This window comes from Manacus vitellinus, unplaced genomic scaffold, assembly GCF_001715985.3.
Source record: "Manacus vitellinus isolate BGI_N305 unplaced genomic scaffold, ASM171598v3 scaffold_34_pilon, whole genome shotgun sequence".
NCBI lineage: Eukaryota > Metazoa > Chordata > Aves > Passeriformes > Pipridae > Manacus > Manacus vitellinus.
The window spans coordinates 1,536,812-1,562,811 of record NW_021940488.1 but is presented as its reverse complement, the minus strand read 5'-3'; the positions used below and the strand labels follow the sequence as shown (position 1 = coordinate 1,562,811).

The following is a 26,000-nucleotide window of genomic DNA, read 5'->3' as shown; positions in this document are numbered from 1 at the left end:
CACTGCCCACCTCTCTTCATTCCCTGCTCTCTCAAAAGCAGCAGGAAGCTGGTCCATCAGGTTGCGCAGCCCTTTGCTTTCTGAAGATGGCAACAACTTTGAAAGAATTTGCAGTTTCACAGTAGTCTCACACGACACTTCTGTGTCCTGAATTCCAGCGCAGAGCTCCTTCCACAGAGCTTTCCTCAGGACAGGGGTAACAGCAGAGACAACTGCAGGGAGAGCAGAGGTCACAGTTTCCACCACCTACAGGTGTTAAGCAACAACACACTAATCCCAAATCATTTTCTAACCCAGGCCCAGATTATTCTGTTTCTCGGAAATGATGCTACAGGAGCTGCTTATCTGCTACAGAGAAGTGCTAGAGAAAGGCTTAGTTCTTTGCCCATCCTTTACTTTCCTGGGTGCTGACAAGGTCTTTTCACTGCTTGACCTTGTAGGTACAGCTACAGCTACAGTCAGCTTGTTTCCTTTGCTATTTATATTTCTGGGCAATAGGAGAAATGAAACCAAAGTGATCCTGTTCTTTCAAGTTGAATCCTATCTCCTCGTTTTGCTGGTAAAGAATTTAACACTCTCGTCCATCAGTGTAATGCTGTTGTGAGTTTGGAAAGGTCTGGACTGCCAGCTTAGGAGGGCATGTAGCAAAGCTATAGTTGGAGATTTGTTTTAGAAGAAAATTTTGGATTCTGTAAAAGTTACAGCTCAGATTCTGCAAAACCATCTGCCTGGTGTGTTCCATCTGTGCCTATGCAAAAGGTTTTACTTCCTGTACTAAACCAAGAGAAGCACAAAGACAGATTTTCACACACCCCAAGCATAAGGGCTTCAAAAGAGAAATGTGGGCAGCAGTAACTGTAAGAACATTTGGCTTCATTCTAACAGCCAACCCTCAGCACAGCTCTTAGTGCTGCAGAGGTGCTTACAAGAGTCATCAGAGGACAGACACCTCAGTTTTATCACATCTACTTATTGTGCAGAGGATCCAAGACTCCCAAATCAAACACAGATCAGTGGTTCCTTTACCTGTGGAAGGTCGGGTGAAATCATACTGGTCTCTGCACTGCAAATACACATTAATGAGTGGGAGAAAGCTCTCCATGTGCTTCCTGAGGTACTTCCCAGTGGCACTGCTCAGGCACCAGAGCTCAAACTGCAGCAGGTGAGTCCTGGAGTGCTTGATCAGCATGGCCACAATGGCAAGGGAGGTGTGGGAGCACTGGTTGAGGCAGTGAACCTGCACCTCGACACTGACTGCGTGGGCAAGGACTGGCTCATTCTGGAGAGCCTGAAGGAAAACCTTCTCCAAATCTTTGCTGGCTGATGCTGACATCAATACCCCCAAAGCTCTAATGTGCTCTGTGGATAGCAGGAGCTCTCCTTGCTGAGGCTGCCTTTGGTAGCTGTCTGTGAGGAGCTGCACCAAAATCTGTCCATAGAAGCTCAACTGTTTCCCTTTCTTAGGGGATTTTTCAGATTTCTGAGCAGTCAAGCTTGTCTCAGGAAGTCGCAGCATGGTTAAAGTGATGTCCTTCAGCTGAGCTGCACTCATGTGTATGTGCAACTCCTCCAGAGCCTGCAGCTGGTGAGACTTCCTGGGAGAGATCCGGCTGCTGTCTTTCCCCACAGCCTGCAGCTCTTTCAAGACACTTTTTGTGATAGCTTCGAAATACTTGGACAACACATGTCTGTGATCTGTTGTGATGCTCTGAAAGATGGGGGCACCTGTTTTCAGCAGCTGGAGCACACCAGAATTGAGGTGAGCTGACAGGAGTTTCACAGTGACAGGGTTCAAACCAGGCTGAGGAACAGAACGTAGTTCTAAAGCCAGGAACCAACTCTCCAGCACAGGATGTCCGAAAATTAACATGAGTGTATCTTCCAGGGTCTGTAACAGATGGTTGTAACAATATCGTGGAATGGAAAATTAGAGTTTGAGGCAAAAAAATAAAAGCATTCATCTGTCTATTTTCCACAGTTCATTAATTACAATTACTGAACATGAAATTGTCTACTAACTGCCCAGAGGATAAAAATATTAATGAACTACAAGTACATATATACCATTCTTCCACCGTTCAAGCTGTGGGGAGGCAAGGCTCCACTGAGGATTCTCCACATCTCCAGAGGAAATCTGCATATTTTGTCAACACAGTTTGATTCTCATCTCCACAAATTCACAGAACAGATGAAAGAAGGGAAAAAAAAATCACTCCTCCAAGAACATAATTTTCATAACCAGGCTTTACAAAGGGTTTTCTGCAAAGGTGTCTCTTTCAGGACCTCTCCTGACTGTGTTGCTGACACCTCAGGAGTGAGAGTGTGGATGATGCAGCTGGGTCAGATTTCCAGACAGTACTTTGGTCCACATGCTCTATGTTGCTAAGTTCTCCTCTGAGACCTTAACAGCATCTGTGGTTAAGCAAAACTTATGACTATTTCCCTAGAGAATAAATCAAAGTTTACTAACAGATGCCTGTGTATCAAGGGACTTGGTACCTTGTCATTTGAAGACTCCTCTGTGATCAGAGATTCCTCATCCACAAAGAGATCTGACTCAGTCTGATGCTCCTCCCGTTTCTGCTGATAATCCAACTCTATCTGATTGCCCCGGCACAACAAGCTGTTCAGCAGGTCCACATAGAGGTCAACAAGTTGAGGACCAGAAGTTTTACTAAGCTGTGAAAATAAAGATACCTTGGAAATTGAGAAAAGAGAAGGATGGGAGCAGAAGGATAATTATCCAACAGGAATGGAAGTTAACTAAGAGCTACTTAGATTACAACATCTTCTGCAAGAAGGAATCGCTCCCCTCTGTAGGAACCTGATTCTAGGAAAAGTCTCAGGCTGCCAAATAAATATATATAGATTTTCATCTATACTGTGACTTCTGGTGTAACATAGGCCAGTGAATTTCACCCTCTGGAAAGGCTTCTTAGCGACACCCAGGTTTATTTCAGGTTTAAATTCTCAGGTTTATTTGCACTCACACAGATCAGTAAGGTGACCCACACAAAGTAAATCCAAGACTCCTCAACAATCAGAAGAACAGACATTTATTTACAAATTAGGTGCAGCTTTGTCTGGTGCTCTGTAGCCTCAGTGAGAGCCAAGTACAGGAAAAAGCTGCAGAACTGAATCCTAAGTTTTAACAGCCAGGTCATTTGTACTTTCTGCATTAAAATAAACCAAACAAACCCACAATATTATTATAATATTGCTCTTACACTGCCGAAGCTCTCCACTGTGGATTTCAGGTATAGCAACACATGCTTTACTCCCAACGAAAGCTGTTCAGGTGGGAGCTGGGAAGCCAGGTCTCTCAATTTTGTCTGGATACCATCTTCCAGTAAGGTATTGCTTCCTCTCTCGTAGGCTCTCTTTAACAAAGTGGTAAACACAGAATCCAGGGCCACAGAAGGTTCTTTGCTTACCTCTTTGTGGGTTTTGAACTGTTTAAAATAGAAAAAAGCGTAAGAGGAAAATAACAATGAGTATGAAACAAAGATTTCTTCAGCTACCTTTGCTTTCAAATGAGCTCTGAGCTGAAACCTGGCTGAAGCTCCAGGAGCACAAGTCCTGCTATCACAGAGCTGTCCCGAGGGGAATGTGCCCTCGCTCACTGCTGGGCTAACTCACCCACACCCAGCACAGGGGACCTGTGCATTCCCAACCCACTTCTGCCACTGTGAACTGGCTCCTGAGAACACGTCACACATCAGGCTGTGCTGTGCCTGGTGAGGAGCTGTGTCTCTGTGACTGTGTACAACACCTGAGCCCTAGCATCACCTCCCAACCACCCAGACATCTTGTGTCCTTAGAGAAAAGCCCTCGAGCAAAATTGTGTCCCAACGTGATCAAGAAGCAATACAGAATTAGCTTAATGTAAAAGTACTTTCTGATGGAAATGTAACCTTTATAAACTGTGAGGTTTTAGAGGAATACTGGCTCAAGCATTCAGTGACTTCAGGTATTCCATACCACAGGTTCCTGAGATTGCTGGGGTATCCACAGTTTATAGTACTGGTTAAACTGGTAGAGCTGAGGGTACTTGGAAACTTTCAGGGACTTCAGATCTTTATCATAGAGCTGGAACATCAAGCAGAGGGCCAAAGGTTCTCTCTGAGAGTGCAGGAGGTCAGTGAAAACAGCAACAAGGTACTCCACGATGTGTGCTCCTAGAAAAACAAAATAAAAAATGACACTTCTATTGATAGAAATAATCTGCATGAACAAAGACACTGGGGCAATCCTCTTTCCCTAGGACCTGGGCAGCAGGCCCCAGAGCACCATTTAGGGAAGTACTGAATAGGATTAAAAGGTGTTTGTGGTAAGCTAGACAAGTGTTCCTGACCCACCAAGCTACCTGGAAAATCATCCATTCAGTAGTTCTTGCTGAAGTAAATAATCACCCTACTTTCAGATACATGCTCAGTTTGGCCTGTTTCCTTCCAGACAAGCATAAAACTAGTTCTGCCTTCACTGTGTTGTGCTAAACAGGCCTGTATTTTAACATGATAAAGACCCCAGCCAAGCACCACCTAAGAGAACCCATTTGTACTGGGGGCACACAGCCAGGTCAACATGTGTGAGGTAAAGTGGGAGGAGTTTCTTTCAGAACTGGGACTTCTCAGTCCCACCCCAGCTGCTACTCAATAGCCAAATACACACAGAACTCAGCAAGGTGCTGTGGGGTTTGGCAAATCCTGTTCAGAGCCCACTTGATGCCCCTGTGACTCCAACGCTTTCCTCAAGGATGTGGTAGAACTTTGCAACACCACCACCACAGCTTCACCATCAGAGCTTCATCTCTGAAGAAGTTTTCTTTGGAAAACACATCCGTTTCCTACTCAACAGTGCAGTCCTTTCTCTCACTGCCTGGTCCCTGTGGAAGAGCTGTCTACAGCTATTGACACCACCTTCCTCTCATATCTGCACACTCTGTGCTTAAAACACTCTGTTACTGAAGCTAACTGCTTCCAGACCAAGACTGTCCATGCAAGGACAGTGTCTCCTGTTTAGGGTCAAGAAAAAAAGGACAGAAGCACCTCATAGTGCTTCTCTTGAGCAGGAAGCACCATTGATCTGATATGAAGATATCTGGTATGAAGATAATAAAATGTCTTGAGGAGTTCACTGGGTAAAAATGATCCCACTTCCACTCCACTGGCAGAGCTGATACATAGAAACAGAAGTCTGTACCTGTTCCGTTTTCAGACTGAAGCAACAGTACATTCCTGGCTTCTAATGCAGCAGGGACAACAGCACTGAATGGAAATGTTTGAATAATCATGTCTTCATTTAAAGTGAACTCAATTTCCTCATCTAAGCCATCACTGCCCTCAATCATGACATCCACCATATCCAGGACATCTATTAAGTGAAGAAAAAAATGTAAGCAGAGGATTCAGACTAACTGGAAAACAACAGAGCTAGAATGCAGCACTCCAGGAACACAGGTACCAAGTCTTGGAATTCTCCGTCCTTGAGGAGTCACCACTTACCATCAATGTGAGAGATGGGGATGCTGATGTTATCAGAGTCCTGTTTAAACATATTGACCTGGAGCATGCTGGCTTCCTGAACCAGGTCTGCTGCCTTGTCTGTGTAGGGATAGGGGTTTGTCACCAGTTTCAGCAGGACCTGCCAACAAAGGTTGAGAGAAAAGTAAGTGCACAGGCTCTTAAGTGTATGGGAACCACACCTTGTTAAAAAAGCCCATGTGCTACAAGTGGTTGGAAGCTGGGCAAGTTTTAGGAGGACAACTTTTTGTTGGAATCTGCCTGTGGTTCCTGCCATACAGGGTACACTGGGTCTGATGGAAAAAGAAATATCCACTGCAATCTGGCACCTGAAGTGCTACCACAGACTGAGTCTCTGGGGAAACTGCATTGAAAAAGAAGCATTTAACATCCTGAAGAGTAAACAGGAAATGTCAACTTTTATAGTAAAAAGATTACAATTTACTGAGGTCTGGTAATTTTGGCAGGTAATGCCATTTTAGGAGGAGATAAATGCTACCCACACATACAACAATGCTATAATAACAACTTATCTTTTGGGATTTAATTTTCCTGCAAATCATTTTGCTGTCCTCCCACCAAGACAAGAAAGATGTCAGCCCTGTATAAAGAATGACAAACACTGCTTTTCTTGGAATTCGTTCACTGGTCTTTGACAGATTTCTCAAAAACAGCAACAAAACCCCTGGTTTCCACTAACACTATTCTTGGTATTGTTTATCCAGCTAATTTGGACATTGTTACCCTTTCCAAAAACTGAATCACTGCTTCCTTTTGGTCTTCTTTTGTATTATCCAAGTGTTCCAGCCAAACTGTAAGTTCCTTCCACGTGTACTCAAACACTCCACTGTCACGTAAAACCTGTCCAGAAAACAAAGGGACAGGTGTGTAAAAAAAAGCAAAACACCTAAAATACAATATTCCCCAAACCACAGATCTTTTTGTATAGGAATTTCATGTTTTCTCCTTGGAAATTAAAAAAGAGGAGCAGGTTGATGAACAGAAGTATCTATAGCTCTCTTCTCAACCTCTTTGTATACAAAGGAAGCTATCACAACTCATTTGTTCTACTATTTCTTCTTCTATTTAATCTGAGTACAACACCAACAGCTATAAAAATAACTGCTGCTTACACAAATCTGACAGGATAATTCATTAAAATATAGAAAAAATGAAGGGAAAAGGATTCATTTTAACATAATTAACTATTTGTGGCAGGGTCTCAAAATAGAAATGCACAGTTCTCATGAAAACTGGCTGGAACAGAATGTGAAATCCAAAAACATGCCTTCGATTACATGGCACTGTGTTGAAAAATAAACAAAACACACCCATTAACATCTATTCTTAGCAGCCTTTCTGCTGACATAACTGCCCTGACTTCCCTGCCCCTGCATTACCTTCAGCGAAAATGCAATGGACTGAACCTGAAAGAGGACATGAGACTGAATCAGGCAGCCCCCACCCCCATTCAGCAAAAGAATTCAAATACACCACAAAAACAGTACTGGGCAGCTTTTGAGTGAGACATTCATTACTGAGAGACAGAGTTAACCTGAATTTAATCCCCTGCAGGGATCAAGAGCATCGAAAACCTAAACCCCAATTCAACCACTGTAACTTCGGTTCAGTGCACTGAGTATTACAATTGCACCCTGTGACTGAAGCTAAATGCAGAGATTAAATGCACAAAGCTGTACAAACTTGTGTGCCACTAATACAGGACTAACTGCAGGAAGAGCCCTGTCCAGGGCCCAGAACAGCTGCTTGGATTTTCTCTTTGCACTTTTTCCTAATTTAGGTCTCTACCCCTACTTAGATAACTAAAAGATGTCCTGTTTTAAGAAGATACTGAAAACAACAGCCACTGGTTTCTTTATGGTTTCTTGTAGTTGATCGCACTTCTGAAAAATCATGACTTATTTAAATGTACAGAAGGGGATTTTAATTCAAAAGTACTCCTTTCATCAAAGCTTGTATTGGACTGTAACAAAGACAACTATTTTGCAGGGCCAGAGCAAACTAGCTAAGGCTTTAGGAAGGCTGGAGTGATGAAGTACAGATTAAATAAATGAGGATAAGAAATAAATCCCAAAAATCATCTCTTCTTGATCCATGTCAAGACCTTTGCAGGCACAAACTACATTGATCTATCACAGTGTCAGAATTAACTTAGCCTAGGGGAGTGAGCAAACATTAAAGACATTTTCTTTAATATTTTATCAACTGTTGCAGCAAAGTCACTTGACAGCATTTACTTCCATAGAATATTTAGCTAACAGGCAGTTATCTGACAGTAAATTCTAAGAACAGTCACAGGGAAGGAGACTCTGTTGGCCACACAACTATGCAGTAAAAGTATCTGCTTTAAGAAAATATTTTACAATTCTGAAATTTCAGACCAGTGGAATATATTGAATATCCTGATATTTCAGTTCTGATGCTTACCTTGATGATCAGTTTTTTAGTGGAAATTTTCAGATGAGAATGGTTACTTGTAACAAACATTTTCATCAGTAAATAGAAGACTGATTTTTCACCAGACACCTTCTCTGTCTCAGAGATGTCCTAAAAGAAAAGTATATTAAAATTCCTGTGTTACAGCAACACTGCACAGGATTATGTTGCACTGAAGCAGATATGTAAGACATTATTTTATAGACCTGTCCCAAAATCCCAAGGCCAGAATCGAATGGGATCATTTATACTACCTTGCATTCAGTGAGCCAGGATCATTGTACTCATTTGCACAATGTTTGTTTGGAAAGTAGAAGAAGAGACCAGCAACAGAAAACACCAACCAATACAAGGGTCCAAGATAAAACCACCTCCCTCCCCAAACATCTCCTACTCCTGTTATCACAATCCATAGGAGTCTCTGTTCCCCTCAAAGTTTGGCCCACTCCTCTCTCCTCACATGACAAGCAGGCTCTCGACAGTGTTCTTATTTTACAAGCCTGCAGTAAAAAAGAGAGCTAGGGACCTGAAGGTTTCCAGGAATTATGGAGAGCACTAAAAAATGTTGAAATCTTCCTTAGGAACAGGTAAGATGGCTCCCATCAGCAGCTCATTTCCTTGGTCTGAAACCTCAGGCTTTCCAGACAAGTGGAAACCAGTACATTCTCACTCGTGCCCCTCTCCAAAGACATACAGAGCTGAGGGAACCTTGTCCAGTGCTCATCAGAGAAGCAAAAATTGCTCACCTTTCATAAAACCTTTCCAACTCAGAGGTGATTTTTCACTGATGCTAAGACTGCAATTCCTACTGGTTTTACAAAAAGGTTGCCTCCTAAAATGACTGGATTGGGACTAGTTTAAAACTAGGCAGTGCCAGATGGAAAGGCCAAGGAAACGTAAATTTGCATCAAAGTCTCTTACCTGTACTCTGAACCAGGCAAATTTATTTGCAGGAAGTTCCAAAGCCACTCTCAGTATATGGTGCTGCAGGAGAGGAGGGACCTCTTCCCGGAGGCCCTTTTCAGTGACGATACCTGAGATGTGAAAGCAACACAACCAACTTCAGTCTGGTCCATCTTCCTGAGATCTCAGGAACACTCATATTTTAGGGTTTCAAACAGTCACTGTGAGACAAGCTGGCAATCCACCAATTTTCATATCATGGGATCCCTAGACACACTGAAACTATGTTTGGCCCATCCAAGGTGGGAATCCAGCCCTCAGAGGTAGAGTCCAACAACTGCCCCCAGCACAAGCCATCACTGCTGCACGGGAATACAAAATCTATCAGTCTCAGCAACCCTGAAAACCTGTGACCTACAGGAAGTACAAAGGATGGATAAACTGGAAAGCAAACCACAGAATTTAAGTCAACAATAAATCTTAACACTCATGCTATGACAATATTTGCTCCAGACAATAGAACTTTAAACTCGTGTCTCTCCCTACATCACTTTTATCACCTACTCCCAACATCTGCTATGGCATAACCTCAGTTATTCACCTCACAGATCACAGAGCTATGCAGACCCTTACAGTGTGATCAAAACCTGACCTGCCCACACCTGACCTGCAGGTAAGTTACATGGGGAGATCAGCTGTACAAAGCTCTGGTGTCCATGTGCTTCTCGTACTCTGTGCAGGATACTGTGGCCCACATTAGAGAGAGGACAATAAACAGTCACCACAAAGGCTAACCAATGGTAAGACCAAACAATAAACTCCACCAGCCATTTAAAGAACTATTGCTATGAGGCAGAAAAACACGCTGCATTTGGTGTGTGTGTTTTCATCAAGGTGGGGGGAAGGAGTGACAGAACTCTCACTCTGACATTTGAGAGAACAAAGTCTCATGATTAATTTACACCATCATTTTCTACCATATCACCTTCAAAATCAATATCGAGGCTCACTTCATTACATTTGTTTGAGAATGACACTTCACTTTCCAACCTATTCAACTTCATTATTTCATAATGTAACCAAACAGACCCGCAAAGAGATTTCTGCCTGACAAAAAGGTGTCCTGCCTTTTGTCCAGTTTGAAGTAAGCAGACCAGTAAGCAATAATGGGATAAGTAATAATGGGATAAACAGGGTATGTGATTTGGTGAGTCACCAAGTAGACAAACCAATTAAACATGCTTTGACAGAGGCAGGAAAAACCTCGTGCATCAGACAGTTGATTTAGAGGGGGGTTTTGTTTAAAGCCCCTTTTTCCCTGACAGAGTTTAATTAAGGCATTTACATAACTCCCATCCTTACACATCACAGGCCTGCCTAACACAGAGATAGTTGCTCTAGCTGGGTGGCCTACAAGCTCTGGTGGCCCATAGTCAGCAGTGATGCCCAAACAACCCTCTGCTCTCTCCCCCAGAGTTGTACATGGCTGTATTAATTGTACCACAAGCAGCATTGGAGGACCTTTCTAAATTTGTCAGGCATGATTTGCCCTTAGTGAAGCCACACTGGCTGTCACCAATTACCTCTGTGCTTTCCATGTGCCTTAGCACAGTTTCCAGGAGAATGTGCTCTATGATCTTGCCTGGCACAGAAGTGAGACTGACTGGTCTGTAGTTCCCCGGGTCTTCCACTTTCTCCTTTTTAAAAATGGGGGTTATGTGTGCACTTTCCCAGTCAGTGGGAAGTTCACTGGACTACCACTACTTCTCAAAATACTATGGATAGTGGATTAGCCACTTCCTCTGTCAGTTCCCTCAGGACCCACAGATGACTCTCATCAAGTCCCACGGCCTTGTGCACACTCACATTCCTTAGATGGTCTCAAACTTGATCCTCTTCTACAGTGGGCTCAGGGTCTTTATTCCCCCAGTCCCTGCATTTGCCTTTCCTGACATGGCCAGCAGGGCTGGATCACTCATCCTTGAGAACCTCAGCCTTCTCCATATCCAGGGTAGCCAGGTCTCCCATTTCCTTCTACAGAGGGCCCACATTATCCCTAGTCTTTCATTAGCAACATATCTATGGAAACCCTTCCTGTTGTCCTTGATATCCCTGGCCAGACTCAATTCTAACTGGGCCTTGGCTTCCCTAACCTTGTCCCCAGCTTCCCCATGCAATTTCCTTATATTCCTCCAAGGCCACCTGTCCTTACTTCCACCTTCTGAAAGCTTCTTTTCTCCCTCTGACTTTGCTCAGTAGCTCCTTCCATGGAGGCCTCCTGGCATTTTTGCCAGATTTCCTCCTTGCCGTGATGCATCGCTCCTGAGCTTGGAGGAGGTGATCCCTGGATATCAGCCAGCATTCTCGGGCCCCTCTGCCCTCCAGGGCTCTGTCCCACAGGACTTAAGGGACAAATAGGTCCCTTAAGAAGCTGAATCTCTGTTACAAGAGTTTTCAGAGGACACTGGTGAATTAGGATGTGCTTCTCTCCCATCCCAAACTTTCTGTGAACTATGCTGTTAAAAACATTCTTCATCATCACAGTTAATAAGAGTTTGGAAATAGCTTTTTGATGTTGGGATTGTTAACAGAGAAATCTAAGAGTTGAAAGTAAGACTTTCTCAGAAAGAATAGAATTCACACCCCATAAAGAATATGGCACAGGAAGAGGAAAACTGTAGCACAGTGTAACACAGCTGAGTGTAGCAGAGCAGCTACGGAATTTAAGAGGGCAGAGTGCCAGAGCACTGAAGAAACATCAACAATAAATGCCAACACAATGAAGAAACTAAAATTAGTTCCTTTTGGAAAACAGTTCTTTATCTCCACAGAAGAGCAAACATTCCCTTCTGCGGTGGGCTTTGTGAACAGCCAGAGAAAACAGCGAAGGAAACAGAAACACCCATCACGTACCTTTCAGCAGCTTGCTAAAATCAAAGTTGCTCCGTGCTACCAAGTGGGGCACAACCTTCTGATAAAGGCATATGACCTGAAGGAGAGCAGCTTTCAGAAACAGCGTCTCGGCATCATCTGAACCTGAACAAAGTGTTTCCAGAATTAGCTTCTCCTTCCTTCATAACAAGGGAGAACAGTGTAGCACCTCCATTATCCAGCATGAGAATTACTAACTATATTTCCAATAGACTTGCCTAGGAAATGATCTACAACCTTCTTAACAAGAAGAATCAGAAAAACACTCATGGAATTCCCCAGTTTCCTACCCCAGCATTCCTGTGCGAATACTTTCAAAACTAAATCAGCTTATTCAGTGCTTAAATTGACAGATGACATTTCTAATTTGACTCAAAAGCGCTCACACATATAAAACACAATCTCAATGTTTAGCCCTCGCTGTAAGAATCCCATCAGTCCCACTGCTGTTTCATATAAGACTGGACAACAGAAAAAAAGTGAAGGCAAGGATATGGGCATGCTGCCCATTTCCAGGCACACTACTTTTACCTCATGTCAGGTAGGTTTGGTTGGGGAAATGCAGGAGACAGTACACTATAGTTTGTTGCTAATTTATTATTTCAGTTAAAGCTTTCTTTCTTTACTTTCCCCCTTTCAAAATAATACCTTCTCAATGTGACCTCTTGGCAAGAGGCAGACAAGTATCTGTATGAGAGAAACACCAACACCACATAAGGCAGCTGTTTACTTCTTAGGAAAAGCCACCTCGGCAGCTAAATGTTTTTTCAGTTTGTAACATGAGGACGCATAATAGCTACTTGTTATCCAGTCACTAACAAAGTGAAGCAAAGTACATGAAGGGCAGCCAAAACATTTAACACCTACTTTTTTCCTGTTAACTTGGTCTCCCTCAGGGAGCTATGAAGAACTGGATGGATGCCATGGATAAACTTTGTTTGCCTGAGTCTAAACTCCCATTAGAAAAGAATTCTCTGGTGGTCACGGTGCACATAAAGCTGCAATGGGTGAGCTGAGAGTAAGTGACACAGCATTATCACCCCAGCATAAATATAGCAGAGAAACTACAGCTACAGTCCTGCAGAAATCAGCTGCTCCAGTGGTTTCCACAGGCACTCGGCCAACCAAGCCTTGGAGTGTCAGTGCTGACAGGTATTGTGCTGCCCAAAGCCACGCACAGGACATCCACTGAAAAATCCTGTGCTCCAGGAAGTCTCTCTACAGAATATGCCCTGTGAAGGACAAAACTGGCTGCAGATTTATCTCCAGCCTACAAATAAAACATCACAGGCCACAGACAGTACTGAAGCTCCCTGTTCCCTGAGAGGGGACTATGGAAACAAGCCTTCCAAGGGAGGGACACTGGAGGAAAACTGAAGCCTTCAACCCTCTCTCCTTCTTTTAACACTTTGCATGTTTCTACTCCTGTGTTACAGCAACACAAGGATTTGTGTAGCCACACTAACTAACTGCTTCAAAAAAATGACCTCATGGTAAAAAACCTTGGCCAAACAAAAATCCCTCCAAAAATTATTTTTCAGGCATATCAGTTTTCTTTGCCAGTTTTATTTTGTGGCTGAGAAAATCCTATTAGCACAGGAAGGTCAAAGGCAGGAGGGTGAAGTTCAACAGGAGGAACAGCCCCATTCACCAGGACATGCTGGAGGCCACCCAACTGGAAAGCAGCTTCCAGGAAAGGATCAAAAGGTCCTAGTGGGCACCACGTTGAACATGAGCCAGTGATGTGCTGCAGAGAAGGCTATGAGTACCCAGGGTTGCATTAGGCAGAGCACTGGCAGCAGGACAGGGAGCTGACTCTTCCCCTCCAGCCTCCAGTCCGCATTGGTGAGGCCACACTGGGAGCACTATGTCCAGTTCTAGGCTCCCCAGAGAGACATGGACACACTGGAAAGAGTCCAGTAAAGGCTCACAAAGATGGCAAAGAGACTGGAACATCTCTCCTACAAGGAAAGGTTGGGAGAGCTGGGACTGTTCAGCCTGCAGAAAAGAAGGTTCTGGGACATCTCATTAATGCACATAAACACCTGACGGGAGGGTGCAAAAAGGATGGAACCAGGCTCCTTCCAGTGGTGCCCAGTGGCAGGAACAGAGCCAGTGGGCCCAAAGTGAAACACAGGAACACACTGAACATCAGAAAACATTCTTTGACTATGAGGGTGACTGAGCACTGGCACAGGTTGTTCAGAGAGGTTCTGGAATCTCCATCCTTGGAGATACACAAAAACCATATGAGTAAGGACCTGGGCAACCAGATTTAGGCAGAGATGTTGGGCAGGATGATCTTTAGAGATCCCTTACAACCTCAACTGTGCTGTGATTCTGTGACAACAGAGAGTCAAACTGCTTAAAGTTCTAATAGCAATGGCACCCTATTTATTAAACTGTGTTCTTAGGCTGCCCGAAGAACTGAACAAAGACAAGTTGAACAGTAAAGGCACAAATGGGATCTGGACTCTGGTGAAGTTACCAGCCTTACGTGGGATGAGGGTTTCACAACACCCATTCACACACAGATAAGAAGGGCTGACTACACCTGCTTTGCCTACCATGCTGTTCAGCAACTTCTGCTGTCTCGGTTGTCTTCCCAGTGGAGGTATCACCTTCCTTTTTCTCCTCTAGGCCATCATGGTGTTCTCTCCCTTGCTTCAGAAGGGACTGCCAGACAGCCACGATACTGTTCATGTCTGGTAAAAGCTAAAAGCAAAAAAGGGAAAATTCCAACAGCTCTCCTGCGTAAGACAAAGCTCCTGTGATAAAAGTATATACAATCAACCAACATGAGGATTTGATGCTCTTAACAAAGGTTAGAGCTGATCTTGTGTGCAATCAAGAAAAGATCTGAAATCAAACAGTGTACTTTCACTTCTGAAGAACATCAGTACTGGAAAGAATATGTTATTGAAATAGCTTCCTGTGAAAAATTTATGGTTGGTCCTTCTTCCTCATGGTATATTTTCAACTCAAGTGCTACCTTGTCTAGTAACTTCTGAGTACCTTGACTTGAACCAGGAGGAGAACTTGAATTCCAAGAGCAGGAAGCATCTGCAGCACTACAGATGTCAATGTTACAAATCTGTCTCACAACAAAATTTTATTTGCATTCCCATCAACCAACTGTGCTAGGAAATACAGGCTACTACCTCACCAGTTACCAACACCTTTTCATTCATAGCATTCTCCTTCCCCAGGATACCATCTCCTGGCTCCCAGGCTGCAACCACATGGGGAGAAAATGCAGAGGAGAGCAGTTACCTGTCGACTGCAAAAGGACTCATGTTAGACCCCGGTTTTCTCTTTCCCTTGTACCTTGCTGATGGCTTCTCTGTACAGCTGCACAAACTCCTGCATCCCTGACAGGGTGTAGATTTCTGACCTTTGCCAGGTTTCCTCAGTCAAACAGTACTCAATGTTCTTCAAGGCTCTTCTCAGCACCATGGACACCAGTGACAGGATGTTGTGCTTCACTGCTGTGCTGGGTAACTGAAAGAAGGAAGTTGAATTGATGACATTTGAGTGATTCCTCTTATGCTTTGCATATGATCTGTACTTTGATTACATGTTAAAATTTGTCAACAAATTATTTATTTCCTAAATCTTGGCTGGCAGGAAAGAATCCACAGGTTTTCAGATTTCCAGCCTAAATGACTAGTGAGCAGTGAAAGGCACCTGAAAGTAATATCAATGGTTTTAATTCATTTTCCAGTGCTTCTCCAAGCCAGATTTATGCTAGGACAAATAATACAAACCACGTGTAATTAACCAACTTAAGAAACTTTTTGGATGATCATACACTTAAAACAGCATTAACTGAGACAGAAAAAAACACTGAAATACTATAGATGCTCTTACATTTAACCCTTGGGTGAACATTATTTTATTGCACACTGCAGGGACTGTTGTCACCATCACCATAGAAAGCAACCTGGGAAGAGGGATAAATTCTGAAGTCTTAAAAGAATTGGAGACCTCTGGTTGAGCCTCATAGATCTGAAATAAAAAAAAAAACCACAAAACTATTTAAGCCCCATTGACATAGCCCTGGAGATGACAGCTTCTTCTGGGGAGCATTTTACAGAAGGGTTTTGACTTGTCAAAAGTAAGGGCAACAATAAATGTCCATTTTTATGCAGAAATGCTACAGAGCATCCTCCAGACCCCTATACAACTACATGAAACCTCTGGTAACTTGCATCCCTGCCAAAGGCCACCACTTTTCAACAAACAGATCCCAGGTCCTGCTTGGCCATTTTAAGCTAAACAAAGAGTGAGGGGAACACCCAGGCAGGACTGAAGGTTTTTCCAGCTGAGCCTTAATGATGCATCTCAAAAAAAGTGTCATTGATGTGATGTTTCCCACTGCTTCTTATACCAATTCCTTCTTTCCCAATTTACTTGAATGTTTATACAGCTTCCTGCTCTGAGCATGGCTTTTTACCATCCTCCACAGTCCTACCTTCTTGAGCAACTTCATATTGTCCATCCAAGCAGACTTCATTCTAGGAACAAAGGAATACTGGGTCTCCTTGAAGTATCTATTCAATAAATCAGGGCATACTTTGAGAACATTCACCATGAGATCAGCAACCATGTCATCTTCTGTTGCAGTTTTTAAACCAAGCAGAAAGTGCAGAAGTACCACATTTCCTCCCCTATTGAAGAAAAAAAAAAGTTTAAATAAGAAACCCTTATTTTAACACTTCCTATAGGATGTGAACTCTGCAGCTCCTCTAACTGTTAATTGACAGCAAGACCTCTCACACTCCTGGTATAATTTCCAAATTTATACTCAGAGAAGTAAGAACTGAATTTACTTCTGTGTTTTCTGCATGACAAATGGTAATTACTTTGAATTAATACCAGACATTTCAGAGCAGATATGGTAACTAGTGAGGTCTCTCTTGTTCCTAGCACAAAATCCATGTACAATCCCAGCTTGTCCAGTGACTTACTTGCCAGAAGTTCCAAGACTTGGATCATAGAACGTTATGCCATGTTTCAGAGAGCAGCAGAGGTCCATTAAAAAATTATGCACGAGTTCCCGTACCATCGTTTTTCCCACCTCTTCAGAACCTTGAGTCACCTACAAAAACCAAAAAGGAGTAAAAAAGGCATATAGGATTTGGTATAACAGCAGAAAATCTTCCATCAGTTTCATTCTACGTTTTATGAAGTTCCTTTTACAGAAATCCTAAAAGACAGTTTTGGTTTTGTTCAGATTAAGAAGAGAAACTTCAGGACTTGAAGGTCCCTTCCAAACCAAACCATTCTGTGATTACATTCATCTTCTACATCCAGCACAACTGAAGATCCCTATGAATAAGAAGACTCTTGACAACTGTGGCTGGGAAATCCCAAACCATATGACTTACAAAGACTGCATGGAATTGTAAGAACTTAAAATTATTTCAAAACTGAAATGCAGGCTTATGAATGGGGTCAGAGATTTGCACAGCTCCAAGCAGATACCTACTAGAAACAGATCTCCTCCAAAAGGGGTTTACTGGATATCAATACTGGAATGGCATAAACATCTGGTAATATAAGAGGGCAGACACAAAGGTGAAAAATCAGAAGACAAAACCCAGTGGAAGTCTGTAAGTCTGGTTGGCAACAATTCCAGAAGTTTAACTCTCATATCAGGGCAGTGTGTACAACGGGAATGAGGCCTGTGGAAAGAACACTGATCCCGATGTATTCTCCTACAGAGACCCAGCTGTGTCCAGGAAAAGGAATGCAGTCCTTCTACCCAAGAAACCCATTTCTCCCAGGGTAACAGATCTGCACTACAGTCCTGGCAGTCAAGGAAGGGAAACAAACCCTCCTCCTCAAGCAGTGAAAAGCAAAAGAAATTTGGGGTTTCTTTTTCAGTAGCCTCAGTAGATCCCTCTTCTTGAGTTGCCATCATCAACCTTCATCAAGGTTCAGAGCAACTGGGAGCTGTTTCAAAACCTGTGGCCTGCAGGAAGGGGGAAAAACAAAAGGCAGCACAAAGACTAAGAGTAACAAAGAAATAAATGACCAGACCTCTAAATCCCCAGGGCTGACATCAGTAATCCCATTCCACCGGTAGAGAGAAGCAATGTGGATCAGCACTTCTGCAGTAAAAAAGCGAACCTTCTGGGTTTTGGTGATATTTTTATTTTGAACGACCTGAAAATGATGAGAAAAACTTAACAACTCTTCTATTTTTTCGCAAGTTATCACAAAGTAATGGTAAACTAGCAACAGGCTTCATTCTTCTAATACACACGCAGTTGGCTCTCCTCACTAGAGCTGACAAAAGGTTCTGGTTTTGCTTCTAATTCTGTCAACACTTCTCTCACACTCCTATTCCACCTTGACTCTACACCAGCCTCTGCAAACCCTGCACATGCCAGACAGAACAGACTTTCAAGTTCAACTAACAAGCACAGAACACCTTTAGAATACTACACCCACAGACTAATATCATCCAAACGTGTTGGTAGAGATGGTAAAGCCTGCTACAAATAAAGTTTGAATGAAAGAAAAAACACAGTGGAGGAAGTTCCCAAAAGTTCTTCTGCTGCGTTTTATTCTTGGCAGTGTTTTAATTCTCATTTTCCTTGCTCAACTGAAGGAGTCATATAGTGTGTTGGGGCTCACCAATAATGTAACAGCACATGATGTATGATTCCCACACAGGAAAAGCTTCACTTAGAAAACAAAGCTGCAAGGAGGTTTATTTTACATTTAAATGGTAGCTTTTTTATTCTCCCTTTTTTCCCCTGTTATTGCAATAGCAAAATGAAAGAACATTTTTCTCTTTAATTTGCCAGTTGTGAAAACCTGAGTATGAGGCAGGTTCTTATGGTTACACTCTAAATTTGAAACTATTTTTCCTTCATTTTCTCAGTTGGCCATACAATAGCTTGTGCAACATTGCTACAGTAGTTCAAAACTGAGATTCAAAAATCATAGATACTGGAACTAAAAACATTTCTAAAAACATTTTTATAGAAATAAAATACATTTCAGGTGCAGTTGCCATTCCTACAGCAGCAACAAGCTGGTGCCTCACAGGGAAGAGGCAGGACCATGCTCAGAAGGTAAGTGACAAAGCACAGGAAAGGCAGCCACGACTAACCCAACTCTCACACCTTTCAGCAATACCTGCTTTCCAGTTTTCTGTCTCAACCTTGTTATAGCACAAAGGAATTTCTGTCTGCCATGAAAGAATCAAAAAAAACACCGTCAAAGGGAAGCATTTACCTTTCCAGCAGTACTTTCTGGCAGCAGGTGGAATGTACCCTCTCTTTTTCACAACAAATTCTCTGATTACAAGACTTCCCTTTTCCTCTACTCCACAAAGAAACACCTTTGACCAAACTTATCTCCTGTCATCCCAGCAGTAAGCAAGTCCAAAGACCACCTAACCAGGACCACAGGATGTGGCTCCAACAGAGCCCTGCAAGGCTGGCAGGGGAACGGTACCACACACCCTTCAACTGCAACCAGACAGCTCCTGGACACCCCTTCATGCCCCAGCCCTTGTACTGACAGCACACAAAATGCTTTTTCTCCTGAAAAAACAAGTGTACATCATTACCTAGCTTAGAGCTAAAAAACCCACTCAGGTCTAGCTGACCTCCCGATTTTGGCAGGAAACACATTAACTGAAGGACCAGTCTTACTGGCAGCTGCAACCCACAAAACCACAAGAATCTGCTGGGCACCACACACTGAAGATGAGCTGAAATTAGCATCCAAGCATAAGCTATTGCAATGACTTCCTTTAAAAGAAGGCATTGGAAAAGCAGAACAAGCTTCAGTCCCAAAACAGCAATATGGCCACGCTACCAACCTCCAACAAATATGATCAGTAACAGACACACTTACGAACTTGTAGCTGCAGAACAATGACATCTTAATAAAGAGCTGAACATTTTGTGAGAAATCATTGCAGAACTGTTTCCAGCAGCAAAGAAAACAGAAAACATGAGACAACACAATTTTGAGGGTATATCATACCTTAGTTCTCAGTGTGGAGAGTAGAAGATTTACAGTAGAAACTCTGTCTTCCTTTACTTCAGAGCGAAAAATACCTGGAATGAAATCTAAGAAGACATTTCAAATATTAGGTTAAAATGTGAGAACTCTTTTCATAAAAAATGCTTCAGGGAATTCATATTCATTTCTCTTCAATGTCATATTATTTACCTTGCAGTTATATTTCAGGATGAACCAAAAGGCTGCAAGCAGAGTTCAGGAGGATGATGTGCCCATACCTATAGTGATGAGCAAAGGATGCTGCCAAACCTACTCTCATCCTAACTAGCTAATTTGCCAACTTGCTGATTAACACTTCTTGCTACAGCATCTGTCAACTTCAAATATATTTTCGGTCCCAAAGTGCTTTGCAGTATTTAAATTTGTGTAAACTGCTATTTACTTGACTTGCAATTGTTTTCCTGAGTGATTCTCAAACATTTCGAGGTTCCATCTCCAACCACATGCATCATCCTTTGGCTGCCCTGTGCATCCCAAAGTTAGACACCTTCAGTTCCTAGAGAACTTGAGGCTCTGGTAGGGGAAGGAAAGCCAGCTGTGCTGACTGGGTCTAGGTATGCACTGCCATTCCCTGGCCTGAAAGAATGAACAACTGTCAGGGTAGCAGGAACAAGAGAAATAAATAATTATGACCAGTTCTCAATCTCTCAAGTAGGAGAAATGAACTTCTGCCAGTAACGACTTAATGACATTTTTATTAACAGTATTTTTAGACCCCTACTGAATTCTTTCATAACCTTACCTAGGGTCACAATTCACATGAGAAAGGAAACTGAAGTACACACAGTCTTTAACACTATTTAAAAAAATTTTAATGTAACATATCCACTGTTACTGTCTTATGAGCAAGGCTGCAGGCCATGAAGCTTTTTTCTGCTTATTGACTCCATGACCTCAAAACATTTACTTTTTCATCTGTGTCACCACAGACTTTCTATTTTTGTAAAGTTTTAGCAGACAGCATATTGTTCTCAAGCAGAAGAGGCACTCATTAGAATACCAAAGAAGTTTAAAGTTTTTGAGGTAGTAAGATTAAAAATATATATTTTTCACGTTATTAGTGCTAAGTGGTTCACATTTTTTATTAAATCACATCTATTATCCCCTATAAAAGACTCTGTCTTAAAAACAAAAACAATAAGCAATTACAAAGTACCTTTTAATTCCAGCACCTGTGTCAAGACTGCATTGTCACCAGCAATTAAAAAGGAGAGAGCAAACTGAATATAGGCCATGCGGACGTCAATTCTCCCCTAGAAATACAAGATACTCTCAGCACAGAGATTGTACTTAACTACAAAACTAAATAATGCAACTGTTGATTATCCTGAGAAGCACTATAAACACATAAATTCAACAATTATAAACATAATAGCCATACACATACATTTATTTGCAATATATCCACAGTATATTTAGCTAGAAAGCTTCTTGCATTAGCAGATCGCTTTAACATAAGAAGGAAAAGTGTACTACTTCATGGACTTTTCAATTCTCAATATGTAAGACAGGCCATAAATTAATAGAAAAATCATATATGAACAGCAGTTTCATGCCAAACCTTGCACACACTGCATCACTGAGCACCCTCACTTCTGCACTGCTCGGTCAGTTCTCAAAACGCCCTTAAGGGGCTGATATGTTATAAAACTACAAATTCAGGCACAGGGGAAGCCTTTGTCTGTAAAAGCATACAAACATAGAGTACCTGAAGGGTTTGGGTTGGCAAGGAACTCAGAGATCCTCTCATTCCACCCCCTGCCACAGGCGGGGAGACCTTCCACTAGACCACATTGCTCCAAGCCCTGTCCAACTTGGCCTTGAAAACTTCCAGGGATGGGGCAGCCACAGCTTCTCTGGGCAACCAGGGCTTCACAATTCTCACAGGAAAGGATTCCTCCCTAATATCTAATTTAAACCTACTCTCTTTCAATTAAAAATAGTTACCTGTCATCCTATCACTACATTCCATGATAGAGTCTCTCCCTGATTTATCATTTTTCTAAACTTAACGTGCAAAATTAAGTTGCATGTAAAATTGTCTGAAAGAAGGTACTGAGCAGGCAAAACATAATGTGGCAGGGACTCATGAAAGGGTTGAAAGAAGAAATGAGTGAATGATGAAGAGTGAAAGAAATAAGATTTTGCTGTAAGGTTTGGGTCTGATATTTTTATAGTAAAAAAACTCACCTCCAACAGCCAGTTGTGACATAATTTCACAGAAGGCCATGCACAAGTTAAGACCTTTAATCTGGTTTTGGACACTTTTTCCCTCGTACATTACTTGCATATCTAATAAGCTTGTGCTCAAAAGACCAAACCCAAGCATTTAAAAGTAAGGTGTGGAGGTACTCCTGCAGATAACTTCTGCAGTAAGGTCAAAAACCATGGAATCTCATAGTCCCAAAATTATAAAAGGTGGTTGCAGGAAAAAGAGATGTGTTTGGTTTTTTTTCCTTTCTACTTGATTGCTTATATAAAAACACTCTGATTTGTCACCACAGATGGCACAAAAACTGAACACACATGTACACATTCACTCTAGAAGTCACCTTAATATCCAGAAAATAATACTGGATTTATTATAGACTTATATTTGGAATGACACATAAATGTTCTTCTTCTAAAACACTGGTTTGGGTCAATCCTGACTATTTTTAGCAAATGGAGAGGAAACAAGAAATAGTTTCCTCTGAAAAAAGAAGAGTAACTTTTTCTACTCACTTGCATATTCTCCTTAAGGATTTCCAGCAAGAGATTATTTAAAACTCTTGCCTATATTTTCAAAAGCAGTTCCTCTGTGCTAGTATACACATTATCCTATGGCACACAGCATCTTAATTTACCTTATTAGATCTTTTTTTCAGCAGTCCAGGCAGATATTTGTTATTGAAATCAAAATGGCTATACACATCCCTTGCTGAATCCGGGCCCTGGGCCACCATTGCCGACAGCAGCGTGAGGCACCCTCGGCTCAGCCTAAAAAAAAATGCAGAGGAAAATCTGCAGGTTATTTCCAGGATGATGAAATCAAGAGATTAAAACAGAAGAGAAGTTAAACCAACCAAAATAATTTTTTTGGGCGGTGATAATGGCAACCAGGAAGGAGGGGAGAGGAAAGAAGGAAGAAGGGAATGCCTATTTACACTCTTTCCAAAAATTAAGCTATAATCTGAGGTGGATATTCCCTCTACAAAGTAGGTTAAAAGGAAGAAAGTACCAAAATTAAAAACTTGAAGATGTCCGTGCTCATTGCAGAGGAGTTGGACTAGATGACCCTTAAAGGTCCCTTCTAAACCAAACTTTTCTATGAACTCCCAAACTCACAGGAGTTTGCAATTTATTTCAGTGGGAATGACTAGGCCACTGGGTACAAGCCTGCAGACCTCCATTACTTGAACAGCCACAGCCCACAAAGGGGTTTGGAATCTGTCCATCATTTTCCTGTCATGGACAATCAGTAGAAAAGCCAAACGACTAAAATAGAGATCCCATCTAGACATACCACCACAAAAGATTAAATCAATCTGCACATCAAAGAGGTAGCACAGAAAATTCAGAGCATATACCATTCAGAAATCTGCACCCTCCTCTGTGCAGGTTCTAGGATTGTTCCAGAAGCTGGAACCTTTAAATGCTTAATGAGAAGAGTAGATCTTGCATAGCTTCAAAATTTACAGTATACCTATTCACCCATATTTCAGGTTCTATGTACAGCTAAAACACTGCAATGAGATCAAATGAGCAGTGCAGGAAGCTGTGTCTGTGAATTGAAAATCAGAGAATGCTTTTCCAATTCTGGCCTGCCCAAAGACCAAAAGATAAGTCCTTGGCCTTGGACAAGCCACTTGCAGTCTCTACTTTTTTCTCTCCCTTCCCCTTCCTCCCAGGTTTGTATTAAAACATCTCTGACACTCAGAACTTTTTCTGCCCTGTCCACTGGGCATGAGAAATTGTTGTTTAGACTGGAAGAGATAACACAGGAATACTTCAAATGACCTAAGATGACTTCAGATTTAACAGATAGGAAATGTTACAGAGCAAAAGCCAGTCTGAAAGAAAAAAAATTCTATTATAAACATGGAAATCTAACTCCAAAAACATAGGAAAATAAACCACTCATTAGCAACTCTTTTTGCCATCACAAGACAGACTGTTCAGCCTCTGTGAACCACAAGAAAGCCTGCTCCCCTTAGGATGTTTCACCCCACAAACCAAGTAGCATTAAAACAAAAGGACTCAGGATGGCCATGTCTACCTGCTTCAGCTTTCACTAGGACAGGCCCAACCAATGAAAACTTTAGCCTCAGGGAAGTATCCTATAGCATCAGACTGTTTGTTGTATCAGAGCTTCCACCTTGCAAAGACTTCCACAGGCAATTACTTTATGACATGTGGAACAGGATCATTAAACAAAGGTGGGTGATTAGCAGTAAGTCAAGCTGAATTTTGCAACATCTTGTACATATGTGCAAGATCCAGACAGTCCCTCAGGGTCAACAAACAGAGATTCTCCACAACAGCACCGAGAAGACTTACCTGTGATTTTCGGAATACAAAGCAGCATAGACCAGTTTCATGTACGAATGAATCAACTTTTTGACAATGTTCATTCCCACAACAGAAAAATGGGAGAGGTCACTGGCTGTCCTCAGTAAAATGGCTTCCAGAGCTTGAAAGATTAACAGCATCTGCACGATAAAGAAGTATGTTAATATCTGCCAATATCAGGTATGACTTGAAATTATTATCTGAGCAAACATTAATAACCACCACTAATAAAAAGAGTAATTCCACTGCATGAGGAAAGCTTCCACATATGAAGCTGACATTAACTTCTGAATTCTCTTCCAAATTTAGAATTCCTCTCTGAAAAGATTAGTTCTGAGAACACAAAGCTTCGAGGAACCAATGTTTTAAGAGACAACTGCCAGGAAGTGCACAACAGAACTATGAAACATGCTGGAGAAAACCATCTGAGCTGCTCCAGTCTTGCAACTAACTCCTTCTAGAAGAATCCAGAGTCCACACAGCATTGTGACTGTGCTGACTACATACATTAGCCCTGATTAGTAAAAGGATCTTGAGGAAAGTGTGTCACTGAACATGACACAGGTTGTCATTACACAGACAAAAATAATAATTTAAGGCAAAGATTGACAAATGATGGTTAAAAAGAACACCAACTCTATGTTGTAAACAGATTTAAGTTAGCAATGCTGCCCCAGCATTCACAGTAAAGAGAGTTATTTGATTCTTTGTTAATTTGCCATATTCTGATGAGGAAAAATTGTGTCCAGCTGAGAGGAGAAAAATGAGGTCAACTTTACCAGTGGCTTCCTAGAAACACTGATGTATCAGGGAGATGTCTAGACGTCTGAAAACAATTACTTTCACTGGACTACTTTTGTTATGCTTTCTTAACTGCTTCTATTGATCCCCTTATTTCACAAAAGGTCTTTTGATAACGTTTAAAGAACCTTAACAGCTTGATTTGGACAAGACTATTTGGTTGTGCATATCATTAAATCCAGGAACATCTTGGAACCGAAAACGGTATTTCCCACTTGATAAGTGCTTCTGCCACCGTGACTTCCAGAAAAAAGCCAAACCAAAACCATACTAAACTATAAGGGCTTTATTAACACCACAAAGCATTTATCCACAGAACCACAGAATATCCTGAGCTTGAAAAGACCCACAAGGATCATCCAGTCTAACCCCTGCACAGGACACCTCAACAATCCCACTCTGTCTCCTGAGAGCGTTGTCCAAACGCTCCTCGATCTCAGGGCAGGTTTGGGGCCGTGACCACTGCCCGGGGGACCTTCCCTTGGTTCCTCCCCAGGTTGGGACGCAGCTGCCAGCCACTAAACTGCAACACCCCCCCGCCCAGCTTACTTCGCTTTCAGGTCTCCTTTCCCCGTCCAGAAGCTTGAATATCTCAGCGCACTCCATGGAGATTTTCACGTACCCCTCCACGACATCGTACACCTCGGCCGACGGCAGCGTCTTGGCCACGGACACGAAGGTCTCCAGCCCTGCAGAGCCGGAGCGTCACCCGGGGAGCCACCGCCACGCGTGGGACCCGCTCTGGGCCGGCACATGTCCGCGGCACCCCCACCGCCACCACGACCA

The 26,000-nt window shown here is 42.3% G+C and overlaps 1 protein-coding gene across 1 annotated transcript in view; it reads right to left on the bottom strand.

The window, feature by feature from the left end:
• The window catches only part of URB1 (URB1 ribosome biogenesis homolog), a gene marked incomplete at its 5' end in the record, with an annotated part of 41,110 nt that extends 15,206 nt beyond the window's left edge, over window positions 1-25,904 (bottom strand). The window contains 22 exons of the mRNA XM_029961442.1: window positions 11-212; window positions 1,027-1,888; window positions 2,500-2,679; window positions 3,228-3,452; window positions 3,982-4,178; window positions 5,203-5,373; window positions 5,505-5,643; window positions 6,267-6,383; window positions 7,971-8,090; window positions 8,901-9,013; window positions 11,796-11,918; window positions 14,381-14,528; window positions 15,141-15,314; window positions 15,684-15,821; window positions 16,288-16,483; window positions 16,784-16,914; window positions 17,859-17,984; window positions 19,824-19,909; window positions 21,019-21,115; window positions 22,709-22,841; window positions 24,402-24,553; window positions 25,764-25,904. Of these exons, the coding sequence (XP_029817302.1) occupies window positions 11-212; window positions 1,027-1,888; window positions 2,500-2,679; window positions 3,228-3,452; window positions 3,982-4,178; window positions 5,203-5,373; window positions 5,505-5,643; window positions 6,267-6,383; window positions 7,971-8,090; window positions 8,901-9,013; window positions 11,796-11,918; window positions 14,381-14,528; window positions 15,141-15,314; window positions 15,684-15,821; window positions 16,288-16,483; window positions 16,784-16,914; window positions 17,859-17,984; window positions 19,824-19,909; window positions 21,019-21,115; window positions 22,709-22,841; window positions 24,402-24,553; window positions 25,764-25,904 (3,971 nt within the window). The remainder of the gene's footprint in view (window positions 1-10; window positions 213-1,026; window positions 1,889-2,499; window positions 2,680-3,227; window positions 3,453-3,981; window positions 4,179-5,202; window positions 5,374-5,504; window positions 5,644-6,266; window positions 6,384-7,970; window positions 8,091-8,900; window positions 9,014-11,795; window positions 11,919-14,380; window positions 14,529-15,140; window positions 15,315-15,683; window positions 15,822-16,287; window positions 16,484-16,783; window positions 16,915-17,858; window positions 17,985-19,823; window positions 19,910-21,018; window positions 21,116-22,708; window positions 22,842-24,401; window positions 24,554-25,763) is intronic.
• Between the last annotated feature and the right edge of the window lie 96 nt (window positions 25,905-26,000).